This window comes from Babylonia areolata, chromosome 24 (assembly GCF_041734735.1).
Source record: "Babylonia areolata isolate BAREFJ2019XMU chromosome 24, ASM4173473v1, whole genome shotgun sequence".
Lineage (NCBI taxonomy): Eukaryota > Metazoa > Mollusca > Gastropoda > Neogastropoda > Buccinidae > Babylonia > Babylonia areolata.
The window spans coordinates 45,408,551-45,428,071 of NC_134899.1; the positions used below are offsets into that span (position 1 = coordinate 45,408,551).

General features: G+C 39.9%; 2 protein-coding genes across 2 annotated transcripts in view; both read left to right on the plus strand.

Moving 5' to 3' along the window:
- Window positions 1–2,651: 2,651 nt before the first annotated feature.
- Window positions 2,652–19,521, plus strand: part of LOC143299194 (vacuolar protein sorting-associated protein 37A-like) — a 28,721-nt gene continuing 11,851 nt past the window's right edge. Inside the window, exons 1-7 of the mRNA XM_076612363.1 lie at window positions 2,652–2,863; window positions 6,434–6,508; window positions 10,930–11,047; window positions 11,525–11,616; window positions 12,463–12,628; window positions 17,770–17,849; window positions 18,712–18,839. Of these exons, the coding sequence (XP_076468478.1) occupies window positions 2,769–2,863; window positions 6,434–6,508; window positions 10,930–11,047; window positions 11,525–11,616; window positions 12,463–12,628; window positions 17,770–17,849; window positions 18,712–18,839 (754 nt within the window). The 5' untranslated portion in view covers window positions 2,652–2,768. The remainder of the gene's footprint in view (window positions 2,864–6,433; window positions 6,509–10,929; window positions 11,048–11,524; window positions 11,617–12,462; window positions 12,629–17,769; window positions 17,850–18,711; window positions 18,840–19,521) is intronic.
- LOC143299195 (uncharacterized) lies at window positions 14,865–17,297 on the plus strand. Its single transcript, XM_076612364.1, has 2 exons — window positions 14,865–15,219; window positions 15,570–17,297. Exons 1-2 carry the CDS (start codon window positions 14,883–14,885, stop codon window positions 16,835–16,837), a joined length of 1,605 nt encoding a protein of 534 aa, XP_076468479.1. The 5' UTR covers window positions 14,865–14,882; the 3' UTR covers window positions 16,838–17,297.

Below are 19,521 nucleotides of genomic sequence, written 5' to 3' on the forward strand. Positions count from 1 at the left end.
TTTGGCTATGGACCACAATTCAAAACCAGGGGACTGGAGGGTGGCACAGGAAGGGGTATTATGATACTTGAACAGCATCACACAATTTTATTCTGTTCATGGACGTGACATTTTACTAAATTATGTCTGAGTAGATTGTTTCTCCTTTTGATAACGTGGAAAATAAATTTTGATACTTGACAATTCATCTGCTTGTTGTTTGATCGGAGAAGTGTCCTTGGAAACATATTTAAACAGTCTTGAATATATTCATCCGCAAATCAATGTACATATAACAAACAATAAGTGGTATTCAGTTTCAGTTCATCCTGGCAAAAAGGACAGAGAGGGGGGTGGAGAGGGAGAGACAGAGAGAAAGAAAGAAAGAGAGAGAGAGAGAGAGAGTGAGATGGATGGATAAACAGGCGGACAGATGGTGATGCTGGTATAGTTTCCAATGAATAGTGCAACTGTATATTATAATGTACACTGATTGTATTTCCATTTTATTGTGTTTAATTTGCTATATTCCTGACACAGCACTTTCAGATTAAAAATATTCAGAAATCACTTCAAACACCCAATAATCAAGCTTCTAGAGTGTACACATGTGTAGGCACTAGTCTATGATACAGTCCAACAGATATTCAGACAGGTATTTTAATTATGTGTATTTAATGTTGTATTGTTAAGTTAGAGAGTGCGTTTTAAAAATTACGTAATATATGCTCTTTGCATCATTACTGAACCTCATATGAATTTTGAAAATGTTTGTATTATATGCCGCAATATGTTATAGCTCGCATGCAGTGTCGCCGGTACAGTTGATCTTTTGGTGTAGGCATACATTGCCGGCGACAATAATTATGTGCATGGCGACAATTTGTGCCGCAACATGTGTAAGCCTCGAGTTCGTGTGTGTGTGTGTGTGTGTGAAAATAATCAATAAAAACGAAACGAAAATATATGGGGTTTTTTTTTTAATGCAACGAGCGGTAATTGCTACACACAACTGATTAATTGCCTTCTTTATTTAATGTATTACAAATTATGTAACATGAATTATCCGTGCTAAATCTTACAGCGGCAAAACGCTGTGTGTGTGTGTGTGTGTGTGTGTGTGTGTGTGTGTGTGTGTGTGTGTGTGTGTGTGTGTGTGAAAACAATCAATAAAAAGAATCGAAAACATGAACAATCCATGCAGACACTGACGCATAACCCCACCCGTCAAAGCCATATGCCGTAAATAAATCATACAATTAATTAATATATTTTTTACCTGTTTATATGTTGCTAATCGCATTACAATATATTGGTTATTAATGCTTAATCATACCGATTCAAATCTTTGTTGATTAGTCAAGTTCGCTTACTATTATCATTAGCATTTTGTTCTGAGGATGTTTTATTGTAATCTCAATTTTTAAGCAAAATTTCACCAATTATAATTATCACACACACACACACACACACACACACACACACACACACACACACACACACACACACACACACACACACACACACACACACACGTGTGTACGGGGGAGTATCGACACGGGGGAGTATCGACACGGGGGAGTATTGACACAGGGGAGTATCGACACGGGGGAGTATCGACACGCTCCCATCTGACCACTTAATGACTATTATTGACCATTTCTGACCACTATTTGCTGCTGCTGACCTTCACTGACCTACGCGCTAAGTGTTTAGATTGTGTTGTTTTATCACATTTGTGGACTATTATGGTGTCTGGGAAGGTTTTTGACTGCTGACAACTATCTAACCAGATTGTATTATATGATGGTGGTTAGCATTATTATGACTTCTTTACATAATTTGACAATTAAAGGACCAATGCTGACTACTGCGGAACATTATAGCAACCACTGCTGACCACAACCCCAAAGTTTCAGAATGCAGCATTGATCATGTTTATGCACTATTTGAGGCTTCTTGACCTGGTTCGACTTTTCACTGACAAGTACTGGCCACTTCTCAAAGTATGCAGCCTCAGTTTATATCTTTTTTTTCTCTTTTTTCTCTTTCATGTGAATGTTCTTGGGCAAAATCAACATTTTTTTTCAGCTGTGCTGAGCACTGCTGACCACAACCAACTGTGGTGTGATCAAACCAACATATGGGGTAACTGACCGGTGGGAACATGGACTCCGGGGAACACAGACCTGGAGGTACCTGGGGTAGCATAGACCTCATGTAACATTGAGATGCTTGAGCATTTTCAACATCCCATAGATATTTCCAAGAGACGGTGATGATTAGTACCTTGACCAGTCACAATGAGAAAAACAAATGATGAGAGAGAGAGAGAGAGAGAGAGAGAGAGAGAGAGAGAGAGAGAGAGAGAGAGAGAGAGAGAGAGAGAGAGAGAGAGAGAGAGAGAATATGGAATAAAGACCACACACATTTAAATTACACAAACTGATTAAAAAGAAATAGGCTAGTACTCGGCATAGGCTGTTAAAAATCATGCATGAGGCTACCTTCGTTTTATATTTCGGACATTATTCAGAGTTGCCGTGCTACCCTTTATTTGCCCACGTGCTAAATGACAGAAAACGAAACAAGCGCAGCTGCGCTTTCTCTTACCGGAAACAAATGGCCAAAAAATCATTACGTCATTGCTCTTCCGTTCTCATTCTGTGAACGTGACCGTCGAAAAAAAAGTAGACTGCAGTTGGTTGGTTGATTTGGAAGCCCTTCATGACTGAAAACTGAAAAGAAAACAAAGCAGTCTCTCACGGTGATGACATCGAACTGTCAACATGCATAAACTGTTCGGTGGTAAGGCGAAACCTTCAGCAGCCACAAACTTACAGATCCAAAAAACGAAACAGATCGAAAGTCTTCGCAAAGTCAGGTAAGTTAGATGCGGGACCACAAATTTAATGGTTCACGATTTTTTCAGCAGAATACATTGACGATCCCTTCCTTTCATGGAATAGTTAACTCTCTCTTTCCCTTTCTTTCACCGTGGCTCTGTGACCTTTTTGTCTCTATTTTCTTGACATTAACTGTTTCCATTTTGACTTGAAGACTTATATTGATCAGTCATGTGATTTCCTCAGTTTTTCTGTTTAAAAATTACCACACCACTGATCACGCATTATCATGAGTCATGATATAGTTATTGTGAATCTCTCTCTCTCTCTCTCTCTCTCTCTCTCTCTCTCTGTCTCTCTCTTTCACTGAAAAAAGCCTGTTGATGTCGAACACTTATATACCATGCTCTTCTTCCTCCTGCTTTTGAACTTGAAGACTGAATGGTCACTTTTTTGTACTTCAAAAAAACAACAACTCAGTTTGATTGCCTTTCTTTTGTTTAAGGGTCCAGAATGTTACTAAAGTTTTGTTTGTGATTACTTATGAATCATTCCCTGGGCAGAACTGTACACCTGTACAAGAGTCTAGTGCGCCCATTACTAGAATATGGGCACTGTGTTTGGCAGCCGATGCATTAGTCATTATGCAGTGACATTGAGGATGTTCAGCACAGAGCAACAAAATTGTATCAGACCTGAAAGACAAACCCGATCATGTGAGACTGCGTAAACTAAAACTGCCATGCTTGGAACACAGGAGGCTGCATGGAGACATTATTGAGGTATATAAATACTTGCATGGGTTTTACTCAGTCTCTCGACCTAGCTGCCAACTGGCGTCCACACGTGATCTCAGAGGCAATGCTTTGATATTAGAGAAACACCAGTGCTGTCTTAACATCAGAGCAAACTACTTCTCTGAAAGAGTTGTCAACAACTGGAATGGTTTGCCAGACTCTGTGTGACAGCACCATCTGTTGACTCTTTTAAAAGCCACCTGGACAGCTACTGGACTGAGTTACATTCAGTGTATGTACCTGCCTGCCAGGAACAATGAACAGGCCCGTGACGGGGCCTCAACCACCTAATAGTCAAGTCAAGTCAGAACAACTTGTAACAGATTACATTACAAGGTACTTAAAAAATAATAATAATAAGTGCATGATCTCATCCCACATCCATTGTAAATCCCATGTGTACTTCAGTCTTGAATCTTCTAGTCATGATGTCTTTTTTAGACCTTCAATTGACTTGAGTGTGCACAGCACTTAAAAAAAAAGGGGGGGGGGGATAAGAGCATGTTCTCTTCCCACAAGTATTGTAACTCCCATGTGCATTCACAGTCACATGTAACTCCCATATGTAACTCCCATGTGCATTCACAGTCACATGTAACTCCCATGTGCTTTTACTGTCACTTGTAACTCCCATGTGCTTTCACAGTCACATAGTCTTTATAGTGTTTATACTTTGTTAAGTTTTTTTTGTTTTGTTTTTTTTAACATGAGTTTTCAGTGTTGATATTATTCAGAGGGCTGTGCCTTGCACCACAGGTTCGGTGCCTTTGAAAATTATAATAAAGATGCAAATGTGAGGGCTGTCAAGTACATCAATTTTTGGTGAACCAGTCTGCTCTCATTTCCTTTTTTCTTTTCTTTTTTTCTTTTTTTTAAGTGTGTGTATCACAATGTGTTTATGAAAACAAGTTGTTTGTTTAATCACTTTTAAAATTCCTTTTAGATACTATTTTACAACTGCTAAGTTCTCTATGAATATTAAATTTAAACAGATGGTGCATATTTTGTACATTATTATTTTGTAATAAAGTTATAAACTTTGTAAACTGACAGGAGAAATCTAGTATACTACGTCTGTTAGTATGGCTCGTAAACAAAACACTTCTCTTGGTCAGTCAGTATCATGATTGGAAAAATGTGGATTGAGAAATGTTTTTTGATATAAATATATACAGTTTTTTATATATTATTTGTCAGTAAAATCACAAAAAATTCAAAATGCTGGAAAAATATGCAAAACTTATGAGTCATGATCTGCAGTGAACAAGAACTGTGAGCTTGACCATATATTTCTCAAAATGGCAGGAAAACCAATACAAAAAATTTGGAGTTTGACTTCCATGTGTAAACAAAATGAGTCCATATAATTACCCAGTCTCTGTGTATACATGTTTGTGTGGGTGAGTCAGTGGTCAATTACATGGCAGAATTTTCTCAGCAACCAGAACTAGTGTTTAAGAATGTAACCAAATGTGTTAGGATAGAAGGTAACACTTTCCTGCCATCCCCTTTATGGTGATGAGGTAAGCATGGTGAGAGGTCTAAGGTCAAAATAATTTGGCAAGCTGGATTTCAAAGTTCAGTTGAGCTCATCTCTTATATCCACTACAGCTGCAAGTCATCATCAGTCTCTTCTATCTTTCATTGAAAAAAGAATAATGACAAATTCACTACAGCTGGACAAAATAAATAAATAGATAAATAAACAAAAACATCAGCAGAACAACACCATAAGATATGTGAAAAGATGATGAAATTATTTTTTTAGCTGAGATTCTGTAATGAAATATAGTGATGATCATAAACCAAAGAAATCACAACTTCATGGACACTACAGAAAAGAAAAAAAAAATGAAGATCCAGCTTGAACATGAAAGGCTTCAATATACAAAACATCTATTTTGCTGTAGTACAGTCAAGTTATTTTATTGTTTGCAGGATCACCATCTCCATTTTGCAGTATGCCTTTGATCACCAAAACTTCACAAAATACATTATCCAGGTATACAAATGAAGGTGCAGATAACTGACACAGGACAAAAAAAAAAGAAAAAAAAAAGAAGGAAATATATCAATTAGTATCTGTAGTACTGTAGTAGTACAATCCATCAGTTCTTGGAGGAAGCTATGAAGAACTGAATCAGTCCATGTCATGGGATTGTAAAAATTATTTCCTCAAGTTTGCTGTTTCATTTCTTTCTTTCTTTCTTTATTGGTTTTAGATAGAATGTTATATGCAGTAATATGTTGAACATTACATCAAAATAATGATATATCATAATCCTCTGGCAAAATGATAATGATATTTAGGGCTTTATAAACACCTTGGAGATGTTTGACTGGTCCATGGTCTTTGCTTTCTGGCTCATCATTTTCAGTTGTGAGGGGTCATATATTTGTGATCTTGTCGTTTCCCAGCTACCCAAAGCTCTGACTGTACTGTACACACCATCACATGCGATGTTCACAGTCAAGTTATCTGGTCTGACGTTGCTGCCCTTTACTTCTGAAATTAGAAAAGAACTCACCACCAAGGATTTCTCACGTTTTGCCATGAAAATTTGCTATTAATTGTTTTTGTTGTTGTTGTTTTTTGTTTTGTTTTTTATTTGTTTGTTTGTGCTTTGTTGTTGTTGTTTTAAAATTTTAATTAAGCTGTTTGCCTTTAATCTCACAAGTGCAGTTATTGTTACATGGCAGATTGTTTTTTTAATGTATGAAAATGTTTTGATGTCCAAAAATGCTGTTCATTAAACAAAAATGTGTGTGTGTCTGTGTGTGTATAAATATATTGTCATTCTTTTATTTCAGTGCTATTGAAATTTTACGAGATGTAGAGTACAGAGTGATCCTGCGAAGTGGGACCAATAGTATCACCCTCATCATGTGAGTACTGAAAGCTAAATCTGTGACTTCATTGTTGAACTGTATGGTAAATTTAATTATTATCCAGTTTCAGAATTACTATACTTCACTTCAGCTGTGTTAAATAATTTACTATGTATGCAGTGTTTATGGAAGAGCTACAATTCATGGTCAAATGATGCTTAGAAATCAAACAGTCTTTTTTTTTTAACCATATAAAGTCTATCAATCAGTGATGTCAGCAGACTGTGAAATTCAGGTTCTCTTGACTGTATATATCAGAAAATGGTGTGCAATTTATTGAAATGGGTAAGCAGTTTGTAAGAAGTAATTGCCTGTGAACTCCCTCGCACACACTTTCTCACACTCCCTGTCTGTTTGTCTGTCAGTTTCTCTCTCTCTCTCTCTCTCTCTCTCTCTCTCTCTCTCTCTCTCTTTCTTCAGTTTGTTATTAATGAGATTTTTTTCTGTTTGCTTTTCAATATTTGCATACTTATTGACCTGACTGATTTGGGAGATAGGAAAAAGCAAAACCTTTCACCCTGAAACATGGATTGCAACACAATAGAAGTATGATGTTTGACCTGCTTTCACACAAACATACACACACATACACTCCAACGTGTGCGCGCACGCGCGCACACACACACACACACACACACACACACACACAACACACAACACACACACATGCATAGAGGTACAAGAGTATGTGTCATACCAAGATGTCTCAGTAAATAAATTGCACACACACACACACACACACACACACATTTTTTTTAAAGCATTTGTCAAGACCTGGCTTATAGATAAAAGGAAGTGAATGACTGCCAAGAGGCCGAGATGTATCCTAACTAACCTTTAGACATAAGAGGGGAAAATGTCAATGTAATTTAGTGACATGTCTTTGCACCAGATGATAGGTCAAACAGAAAAGCATGTCTCCTGTTGCTCTACAAACACTGGGGGAAGGGGTTATCAGTGGTCGCTGGATTTGCCCCAAGGTTGATCAGCTTGAAGGCTTTGGGTGCACATGTATGCCTCACACAACCAGCCTGCTTAAAATTGATTAGAGCTTTCTCTTCATTCTGATGGCTAGATAAATGAATGTGTGTTTCTTTTGTTGCTTGCATATCTTTATATTGTAGAATGACAAAAGGTCTTCTAGCTTACATGGGTTCTGTATGCTTTTGATGCAAATCGAGTTTCAGCATACAAGCACACACACAAGCATGCACGCATGTGCATATGCATGCACATGTTCACACACACACACATACACATAAACACACACACACACACACATACACACACACACACACACACACACACACACACACACACACACACACACACTCACACACACAACCTCTACCCCACTGTACACACATTCACATGTACATGTATACACACACACACACACACACACACACACACACACACACACACACATGGTCATTTACATTTTCTCTCCCTTTCTTTCATTCACTCACTTGCCAAATAGTTTTCCTACAGGTGTAAGGTGGGCACCCCATTTTCAAAGATAGGCAGAGTGGGGTTGACAAATGGTAACAAAAGAAAAAGAAAAAAAACCAAGGCTTTTGGAGGTCATGCCAGTCATCTCATTTAACAAATTTTACGCCTTTTCCAGGATTTCTCAAGGATGTAACAAGATAGAAAACAACCTACCATTTTCAAAACAAGCTTGTGGGGGAGGGGGAGAAGAAGTGGGGGAGGGGGGGAGTAAAGGGTGAATAATGTGGGTGTTCATGCGTGTGTGACACTTGTAGCACACATCTGCTTAGTAACAAGAAATCCTGCTCATGTGGTGATGAATCCTTTCACCATGAATTTTTTTCTTCACACTCATAGTTCAACTTTTCCGGCAGTCCAGCAGTGTGAGAGAGGCAGGGTGTCCTGTTTAACTGTGGTGCAAACAAAACATGTTGGGAGGGGAGAATGAAAGTACTGCACCTGTTTGCCATTGTGAATGGGGAAGAGGTGGAAAAGCAGTTTGTTGATTTTTCACTTTTTTTTTTCTTTTCTTTTCTTTCTTTTCTTTCTTTTTTTTTATTTTTTTTTTTTATTTATTTTTTTTTTTTTAAGTGCAGTCACATGGAATGGAGAAAAGCCAAAAGGGCAGGTTTTATTTGTAGGATGGGTGGAGAAGTGGGGTTTTGTGTAATCACATTGACTTGAGGATCAGTTGATTCAGTTCAGAACCATTTATTTTCTTATGAGATGATCACATGAATCATGTTGCTTATAGCACAGTCGACCACAAAGGGTTTGGAGATGATCACTCTGTGTGTGTGTGTGTGTGTGTGTGTGTGTGTGTGTGTGTTTATCCAGACTGAAAGGATATATATATTTATGGGTCATGACAGTGTGTAACACTAACACTAGCCTCGTTTTTCTCAAAATTATTTTTATATATACTGTTCACTGTGTGTGTGTATGTCACTGTGTGCATGTGTGTGTGTGTGCATGTGTGTATATATATATATGTGTGTGTGTGTGTGTGTGACTGTTTTTTTCACTGTGTGCATGTGTGTGTGTGTCACTGTGTGTGCATGTGTGTGTGTGTCACTGTGTGTTTTTCACTGTGTGCATGTGTGTGTGTGTGTGTGTTTGCATGTTGTGACAGGCTGATAATCACAAGGCATGTACACAAATGCAGATCAGTTACAATGGATGCTTGTTTGAAGAAGAAAATAGGGAAATGTTTCCCTGGCTCTGCAAAAACACATGATTGTTTTATTTCTATTGTTTGAATAAAGAAGTCAAGCCAGAATCATGAGAATGTAGAATAATGTGAAATACAAGCAAAGCCTGGAAGTGGAAGCTGGCCTCAAACAGTAACCAGTCTCTCAGTGAATGTGTGTGTGTGCATGCCTCTGTGTGTGTGTGCGCATGTGTCTGTATGTGTGTGTATGTGCATGCATGTCCATATGTGTGTGTGTGTGTGCGTGTGTGTGTGTGTGTGTGTGTGCTTGCATGCCTGTGTGTGTATGCATGTTTGTGTATGTGTGTGTTTCTGTCAGTGTGTGTGTGCATGTCTCTGTATAGAATTTGTCTCTCTGTGTGTGTATGCGTGCTCTGTGTGTCTGTGTCTGTGTCAGTGTGTATACATGTCTGTGTGTTTGTATGTGTGTGCATACATGTCTGTGTGTGTGTCTGTGTATGCATGTTGTGTCAGAGACAGAACTGATGGGGAGGACGGCAAGTGATGGTTTGAGTGGGTGTGTTTCATGTCAGCAGTAGTGCGGATTAAGCAATGCATTAATGATTAATATTGGTGCAGTGAATTAATTGGATTGACATCTTTCAACTCTATGTATGTAGATATATATATGAATTATTGAATATAATGTATGCCACTGCTTGCTTGAAGCATGATTAATTAACATATTTGTCAGTAGTGTAGGGTAAATGAACCAGGAAGTTTAGGTGAAGCTGTTGCCTTGATATTATCAGTGGCTCAGCATGTCGATTAGTTTTAAATGCCTTTGTAATTTCGATGACCAGGCAGGGAGTATTGATTTATATTATCTGATTTGAAATGGCTGTTGCTGCTTCTTCTTCATCTTCTTAATCTTCTTCTCTCTGTCCGTCTCTGAATATCTCTCACCCTCACTATCTCTCTCTCCCCATCTCTGAATATATATATCTCTCTCTGTCCATCCCCTCTCTCTCTCTCTCTCTCTCTCTCTCTCTCTCTCTCTCTCTCATTATGTGTAAATAGAGAGTCTGTGTGTTGTAACCCTGTTTTGGTCATGTGAACTTTAAATACTGTAAGCATTTTGTATGAACTTCTGAATCTGTCAGCCTGAAACATGATTTTAATATAAATATTGACATGGCTTTTCCAGGCATCCCAACCAAAATGACAGTTTATGCCAGTGTAACTTAGTTTGTGTTGCAATATCAAACATTTCAGCCATCAAAGTAATAGTGGTTTTCTTAAGAAGCACAAACACTTAATTCAGATTCTATTTTATTTTCAAACATGTCACAATACAAGTCCAAACACCAGATAAAATATTAAAGATATTAGTATAATACATACTCATGATTCATATAGATCTATTTATTTACAACAATACCATTTTGAAATTTACAAATCAAAGACTTGTATTTGTTTTTAATGGTTGTCACTGTCTCAGAACGTAGGCTGTAGTTGTTTTTAATGAGTGTCACTGTCTCAGAATGTAGGCTGTAGTTGTTTTTAATGATTGTCACTGTCTCTGAATTGTAAGCTGTGGTTGCTTAAAATAATTGTCAGTCTCTCAAAATGTAAACTGTGGTTGTTTGAAATGATTGTCAGTCTCTCAGAATGTAAGCTCAGCATGCTTGAAATGGTTGTCACTATCTCAGAATAAAAGTTTTAGTATGTTTGTAATGTTTGTCACTGTCTCAGAATGCAAGCTGTGTGATTGCAGAGCCTTAACTGCCCAGTTTCCACAAGACAAGCCAATCATCTCGGTCACCCCTCCCGTCACACATCCATGGGTCGACCCACAGAGTCTGCTTGTCACCGGCTGTCCCAGTGTCAATAATGTAACTTGCTCTTTCTTGTGGTGCTGGTGGTGGCTTTTTGTGCTGACATTTTACTAAAGGGCAGAAATGATGAGGACATTTGTGTGTGTGTGTGTGTGTGTGTACATTTCAAGGACAAAATAGTGTTTGCCCACACATTGCTTCACTCCCACTTTCATTCCACTGTCCTTTTCTTTTTTCCAAGCGAAGTAGTTTTTTTGTGTGAGTTCCTTTTCTTTTCTTATTTTTTGTTGTTGTTGTTTTGTTTGTTTTTAGTTGTTGGGTTTTTTGATTTTTTTGGAGGGGTGGGGTGGGGATGGGGGGTGTTGTGTGAAGGGGTTAGGGAAGTGAAGGGGAGCAGCTGTGTTTCTGATGTCACAGTAAGAGTGGATAATGATTGAAAATTGGTGTGGAGCAGTGTCCATAACACGGCATAAGTTATTATATGTGAAATATTGTGTGTGTGCATGTGTTTGCATGTGTGTGTGTGTGTTTCAGTTCTCCATGCACAGTGACCTGGGTCAGGCAGTACAAGTCATCCTTGATGAGTTTAAGAAGAACCCTCCAGTGCCTGTGTCTGCACCCTCTTTGTGAGTCTCCTGCCCCTTGGTTGGAACATTTTTGGCTTTATTTTTTATAGTTGTATAATAATGATAATAAAAGGACATTTGATATGCCCAATCTAATGAAACAAAAGCCCTGGGCGCTTACAATGAAAAATACAATAATGCATGCATATCAAATACACAGATACACCCGCACGCACAAATCCTCCTGCTCCAGCTGCAACCCACAAACCTACACCCACTCCACACATGCGTGCATGCTCAAGCACATGTTGGCAGTTCAAGGCATATGAACATGTGTACGTTTAAATGGTATATAGCGCCTATCCTCTGTCATTTATGTGTGTGTGTGTGTGTGTGCATGACTGAAGCCTGACTGAATGATACAGGAAACAAATGATGGTCACCCAAAGGCAGCCCTCAGTCAGCTCTGCACAGCTGCCCAGCAGCCTGTTTTGCAAATGACTGTGTGTTGGTAAAATGCTTAGAGCTTGATCTTTGACCGAGGATAGGTGCTATATACAAGTATCCGTATCATGGTCATCATAATTCAAGAAGCAAGACAAAATACAGCATTCAGTCTACAAGCAAACTTTGAGCAACAACAGGCCTGAGCCAAACCCTGGACACGGTGAATATGAATTCACTGCCCTTATGGCCTTAAAAGGATCTGAGACCTTTCTTTTTTTTTTTAACGCTTGTTGTATACTTATTACACAGCCAGCAGACACCTGTGATACAGATTTATGCTTCTGACAGGTGGGAAGTTTGGTCTCTGTATTATTTGAAAGAGAATGCAAAAAAACAAAAACAAACACACATGCACACAAAGACATACACTGAACGAACTGTGGTATGTGCTTCAAACAGCGGAGCAGCTCCCCCTTATCCCATGGGCCCCCCACCAGGCTACGCCCCTCCAGGCTACATACACCCTGGATCTGAACCCTATCCTCAGGGCGTTGGGGCCACAGGTGGGGCTCCACCTGTTCCTCCTCGACTGCAGTCAGGGTCTCTGTCCAACGGCAGTGCTGAGGTAAACTTGGGTCAGATGTGGTGTGTGTGTGTGTGAAAGTTAGCATCATGTAAGGATTTACACCATTTGTTGGGGAGGAGGCAGGTTTTTATCCCACACATAATTGTGGGGACTGTTTACCTGTCTTTATACATAGTGCACAGCGACACCAAACAAGCACGCACTCGCCTATGTGAATTCACATGCATGAATGAATGATTGACTTGCATGTGTACATGTGTGTGAATGAATCAATGAGTAATAGCAATACAAAGTGTGACTTTTAGTTTTAAAAAAGAAGTGTGTGTGTGTGTGCATTTGGAAGAGGTAAGGAAAGGGTCGAGAAAGGCAGAGAGAGCAAAAGACCAGGTGTGATACAGACATGAAGATAAACAGAATGACAGGGGAAAGGAATGCTTGTCATCTTGTGTGGAGAGTCTGACTCTTGGCCAGTTTCTGGCCGACTCTCCAGCAACTCCTTGGCTTACACACTGTGAGTTGCCATGAAATTCATGCCAGTGTTTTTACAGTCAGTCATGACAATTGGTACTGTTTCTGATACAGCACTGACAGAGCATTTGGTGCCATGTTTACACATTTTATGTGCTTTTTCCCCACTACACTGAAATAATATCCAACTTAATCTGTATTTGAGCTTTGTCTTTTGTCCTAAGATAAGTTTGCATGCCATGAAAACGGGTGCAATGGCCGAGTGGTTAAAGAGTTTTCAATCTGAGGGTCCTGGGTTCGAATCTCAGTAACGGTGCCTGGTGGGTAAATGGTGGAGATTTTTCCGATCTCTCAGGTCAACATATCTGCAGACCTGCTTGTGCCTGAACCCCCTTCGTGTGTATACATACTCAAGAGATCAAATACACACATTAAAGATCCTTTAATCCATGTCAGTGTTCGGTGGGTAATGGAAACAAGAACATACCCAGCATGCACACCCCTGAAAACAGAGTATTGCTGTCTGCATGGCTGGGTAAATAAACAAAAGGGTCATACACGTAAAATATTACATCAACATGTCTGTCTGAGTGTGTATGTGTGTGTGCCTGAAATCTGATTGAATGACACAAGAAATGGCTGATGAGCACCCAATGGCAGCTGTCAGTTGGCTCTTTCCAGGTAGGCAGCCTGTTGTGCAAATGACCCAGAGTTTTTAAAGCACTTAAAGCTTGGTCTCCGACCGAGGAGAGGCACTACATAAGTATCCATCTCTGAAGAACATTCAAGAAGAATTCATTCCACCTAAATATTATAGACAACCTACATTGTTTAAATTGATTTTTCTGCTGTCATAAACCTCTCTTGAAATTGTTCAAAATTTTTCTCTATTTCTATATAAAGTTTTTCAAATTCAGAGAAATTGTAACTTGTGACAACATTTTATTGTTCTACATACTGAACCATCACACTGTTTTACTTATTTTTTTGTTTGATTGAATATTTGGTTGTTAAGGTAAGACACGGCAGCGGTATTTTCATTAAAAACGTTCAAATTTTCGATTTTTTATTTTTGACTGATTCTGCACCTTTGAACACTGTTTTATCGCATGATCTTATCCAACAACCTATAAAATGATCAGAAAAATGAAAAAAATGCAATTAAAAATGGTATGTCAACAGGGACAAACGCACATTTTGAGTTATGTTGACGTTTTTCTGCAATGTTTGTGCCTTGACAACAAGCGTACAGCATAATGAAAACGCGCCTTGTTTCATATCAGACGAAAGGTCGCGATGTCAGCTTGCCAACAAAGCATACGTCATTGTACACGGGAATCACCTTATGTGGGTTTAGCGCCTTTTTTCAATGCCACTGAAAGGCACGGAAATGCCCGAAGTGTTGGTATAATGAGCCAACGATATTCCGACCAATCAGCGATGAGTTCCGACCAATCAGAACGCTCGGCGGTCACGGAGTTAGTGCGTGATCAATGCATGCTTCCGTTGTTATTGCTTTCGATTCCACGTGTGCAAGCTGCAATTTTCACTGCTTTTTCAATAGTTTTGAGTTTGTAATTTGGTGCAACCACTGAAAATCATGCCAGGACCAAAATGTGCCGCACGAAAGAGACTAAATGATAAACTTGAGAAGATGCGTGCAGCAAAACAGCAGAAGAGAGATGTGGCGTCTGCTTCGCCTCACTCGTCAACTACGAATGTTGATCCCAGTCCTACTTCAAGTGCATCAAGGAGAAAAATACAGACAATGAAAGCAGCAGAACGAGTTGGAGAGGGAGAAGAACAACAGTGGGCTTTGGTGCACATGAATCAACTGACTCGGCTTCTGTGTGATCTGTGTTGCCCCGAGTGTGGAGAGACCGGCCTGAGTGTGCAGATCCAAGATGGACAAAACGCTGGTTTTGCTTCCCTGCTTTCGCTTAGGTGTGACGGGTGTAGGGAGTATGAGAAGGAAGAAATGTCATCCCCACGTATCCAGGACAGTCAACATAAAAATGTGGCATTCGAAGTCAACCCCAAAATGGTTGTGTTCAGTCATGAAGTGGGAGGTAGCCATGCTGTCCTCAAAACCTTTGCTGCTGTGATGGGAATGCCAGCCATGCACTTGAAAACGTTTCAGGCACACGACAAGAAGGTGACAGGTGGGTGGTTTTATTTTGTTTTGTTTCTTTAGTGATTTAGTCAAATTATGACATGCCCATTAGTTTCTAGTATTATTTTCAGTGATGCAATTCCCACAGTTTATTATATCATGTGCAGGGATCTACTTTGCAATGTTCAATTTTCAGTTTGCTGTGTTTGTTCTACTTTCATTTTTGTAGTCGTGTACAGTCTGCATCTGCTTTCTTACAACAGAGTATTGTTGTTCATGACAAAAACATATATATATATATGTGTGTGTGTGTGTGTGTGTAATTTTTTAAAAATTTATTTCAGGTATGCCATTTTATGAATTTTTATTTCAGTTTCAATTTATGTTTTTACATTTCAGCTGCAGAAATTGGTGCAGGTGTCACTGTTTTGGATGATGCAGCGACAGCCATCCGTCAAGCTTATGCTGAAGTGGACCCGGACCTGCAGGATGCCCTAGACAGAGGAGAGGACCCCATCATCAACATTGTTGTGTCATATGATGGCACATGGATGAAGAGGGGTTTCACTTCTCTGTATGGTGTTGGCGTCTGCATCGATGTGCTGACAGGACTTGTGATTGACTTCGTTGTGCTGTCCAAGTACTGTCATACCTGCAAGGTAATGGAGGCCAAGAACCTTCCTGCTGCAGAGATGGCTGAGTGGCGTCGTCAGCATGCTGGTGAGTGCTGCAAAAATCATGGCGATTCCAGCAAGGCCATGGAGGTGAGAGCTGCAGAGATCATTTGGCGACGCTCTGAAGAAAAATTTCGTTTTCGTTACATTGAAATGCTTAGTGATGGAGACTCGTCTGCATTCAGAGCTGTCCAGAATGTCTACCATCCCCTGGAAGTGACCAAACTTGAATGCATAAACCATGCACACAAGCGCATGGGAACTGCCCTCAGGAAGCTGGCCAAGGAAGAACGGTTAGGTGGGCGTGGCACTGGGCGGCTTACTGAGAAGAAATGCGACATGCTGCAAGACTACTATGGCAACGCAATCCGCAGCAACACCAACAACATCGACAACATGAGGAGGGCAATATGGGCTGGACTTTACCATTCCATGTCTACTGATGAGGAGCCTCACCACCGCCAGTGTCCACAGGGCCCAGAGAGCCGGTGCTTCTACCAGAGGGCACTTGCTCGCGGCGAACAGCCTGGCAGCCACAAGGACCATGCATCGTCGACTTTTGTTTCAGTCGATGTTGCACATAAAATGATTCCGGTGTATCGACGCATGTCTGATGAAATGCTTCTCAGAAAGATGACTCATGGAGGGACCCAAAACACTAATGAATGCCTGAACTCCATGATTTGGGGCCGGTGTCCAAAGACCTCCTTCATGGGGATGAAGCGGGTGGAAGGGGGCGTGGCAAGAGCAGTAGCTGTTTTCAATGAAGGAGCCTTTGAGTTGGTGAAAGTCATGAACAGCCTCTACATTGATGTGTCCAATGTCACACTTCAGCTCCTTGCTAGCAAGGACCACAGCAGGATGAGGAACGCAGATGCTGCAGCTGTTGGTGACGCCCGTCAACGTCGGAAGGAATATGCCGTGGCACGACGACTGAACATCAGGGAAGAAGATGCAAGGGCCAGAGATGTATATAGAGCAGGAGAGCACTAGGGATGTACAGCAGAGGATTATTTGTGCTATGTGATTTTTATTTTGAAGTGATGAATTGTTTCAACTGGCTTAGTATACCATTGTACATTGTGTCTTCAAAGTCATATGACTCCAATGAAGAATTCTGCTCTTCTTCATCATACTTCCTGACAAGATCAGATGTTTTGTGTGCCATTGATTACTCATCTTCATGCTCAGATACATTCCTGCACCTTTATTGGATTATATACCTGCAATCTGATGGAGGAACAAGTGAGGGAGGGATGAGACCCAAGGTAAAAATGTTCTTGTCTTTCTTTCTTCATTTTCTCAAATTCCGCATTTCACAGCATATACACACATTCATCTGAGGTTTGTTCATTTATGTGGAGTAGTAGACTGTTCCCCTTTGGCATGCTGCTTTTAGGTGCTTTTATCTTTATTTCTAAAGAAGGGTTTTTGTTTTTCTTTGAATTTGTTGCATATATGCTGATATTTGTAAATTGTACCGTTAAAAAAGTTCATTTTTTAGGATTTTTTTCATTAAAAAAAAAATTGGGCCTGTATGGTAAAAACCTCTCTTGCAAACAAAGATAATATGAATATCTACATAACAAAACAAACAGCAAAAGTATATGTCCAACACTTTTCACACAAACTCAATAACAAGTTTTTTGTTTGGCGGCCATATTGGATGGTTACCATGGCAACGGTGGGTAAAACTGACCTAAAAAAGCTTTTTTTTTAATCTATGGATAATTTCCTTCAAAGTAACAGTAAAAAAACTGGAATGATTTTGAAGAGAAAATTTGACTTGGTGCACTACCATTTCTCACCTTAACCAGCATTGCAGTGTGATGTTTATGTATGTAAAAAATAATGTTGACACACTCCTTCATAAGGGGCCAAGGCCTATACATGACTAAACCATCTGGAATGTGGACTGGTCACAGGGAGGTGCCGACAGCGAGGGCTTCCCAGATTTCACCATGCCAGATGTCATGAAGTCCTTCCCACAGCTGAAAGATAAAAAGTAAGGTGACTTATACTTACTACCAGTCAGAGCAACTGGTTTAGTATATATATATATATATATATATAATCGCAGTCTCATTTCTATATGGAGAAAAAAAATTGTTTGAATTTTATTAAGACAGCAGGTTGTTCAGGGTTTGTTTTTTGTTGTTTTTTTTATTAAAAAAAACGCCAGTCACCCATACCATGATTTAATTTGAACATAAATATTTTTCTGTCTTAGTTTTTCTTTTCTTAAAGTATTAAACTTGGGTGAAAACAGTTCTAATGTCATATGTCTAGGTTTCTGTGTTCAGAACATTCATAAACCTGCGCCACATTTAGCATAAATGTCACTTATAGAATCCCTTTTGTATGGACTTGCTGAAAGGATTTTGCAGGATTTTTTCTGAACAGTTGTATCTACGGAAATTGGAAAAGATTTTGATAGTTCTGTAAGATGTTTGTTGACTTTGCATTGAGACTGTCATTGAAAACTTAATTGTAGGCATGTATTTTTGTTGTTGTACTTTCTAAATCAGTTGCAGTGTGTGTGTGTATGTGTGTGTGTGTGTGTGTGTTGTCTACTGTGCAGGCATTTGATTGTGTCTTGCTGTTTTTATTTGTGTGTGTCATGTGTGAGTGGCACTGTGAACACCCAGCTCAAGTGTGGATATTTTTAAGGTTAAGGTGAAAGGTCCATAGCCTTTTATGGCCCTCGGGGCAGTGAATTGATATGGATCCACTGTGTCCAGGGCTCAGCATAGTAAGGTGGGGCCCAGTCCTCTACTTCTGCTCTCCTTTCAGAAATGTTTATGTGCCCTGTGTAAATAAAGTCCATTCATCCACAGCTGTAAACATATTGTCTGTTTGCTTTGCAGACTGATGGAGCTTCAGGAGCTAATAGACAATGAAGAACAGTTGCTGGAAATGGTGCAGGGACTTCCAGAGTTGAAGGCATTTGCTGAGAAACGAGAGGCTTTGTCAGAGCAGTGTGTCTTCCTGGCACGTAAGTGTAATGAATGTGTGTGTGTATGTCTGAGTTAGTGTGTGTGTGATAGTGGTCATGATTTCAAGAAAGCAGGAGTGGGGCAAGGATGCGTAATGTCAACACTACTCTTCAACTTGGCCATAGACTGGGTGATGTGAAGAACAACTGAAAATCAGCCAAGAGGTATCAGATGAACTCTCCTCAACGCTGGAAGATCTGGACTTTGCAGATGACTTGGCACTGGTCTCCCACACTTATCACATACAACCAGTCTCAGCTACTTTGCACAGCAAATTGGCCAGAATATCAGCCAGAAAAAAAAACAGGGCTGGTGACCTTAAACATTCCACACTCTTCACCAATCCAAGTAAATGGAACAGACCTACACACAATGGAAGGATTTATGTACCTGGGCAGAACAGTCCCAGACATGATGGAGGAGCAGGTTGTGACATTAAGAGCTGTCTCAGCAAGGCCAGAATCACCTTCAGAATGCTGAACAATGTGTGGAGATCCTTTCAGTGCAGCACCAACACCAAGCTGAGAATGTACCAGAGGTGTGTACTTTCCACACTGCTCTGTGAGCCAGAATGCTGGAGGATGAGTGAGAGTGATCTAACGAAGTTGTCAACCTTCCACACATGAAACCTCCGAAGAATGCTTTGATTCCTATGGCTCAGTACACACTCAGACAGACATG

Excerpts from the sequence above, each read along its gene's own strand:
- LOC143299195 (XM_076612364.1), top strand. The coding sequence starts at position 14,883 with ATGAATCAACTGACTCGGCTTCTGTGTGATCTGTGTTGCCCCGAGTGT. Across the intron at positions 15,220-15,569 it reads ACACGACAAGAAGGTGACAG|CTGCAGAAATTGGTGCAGGT; the intron begins GTGGGTGGTTTT and ends TTTACATTTCAG.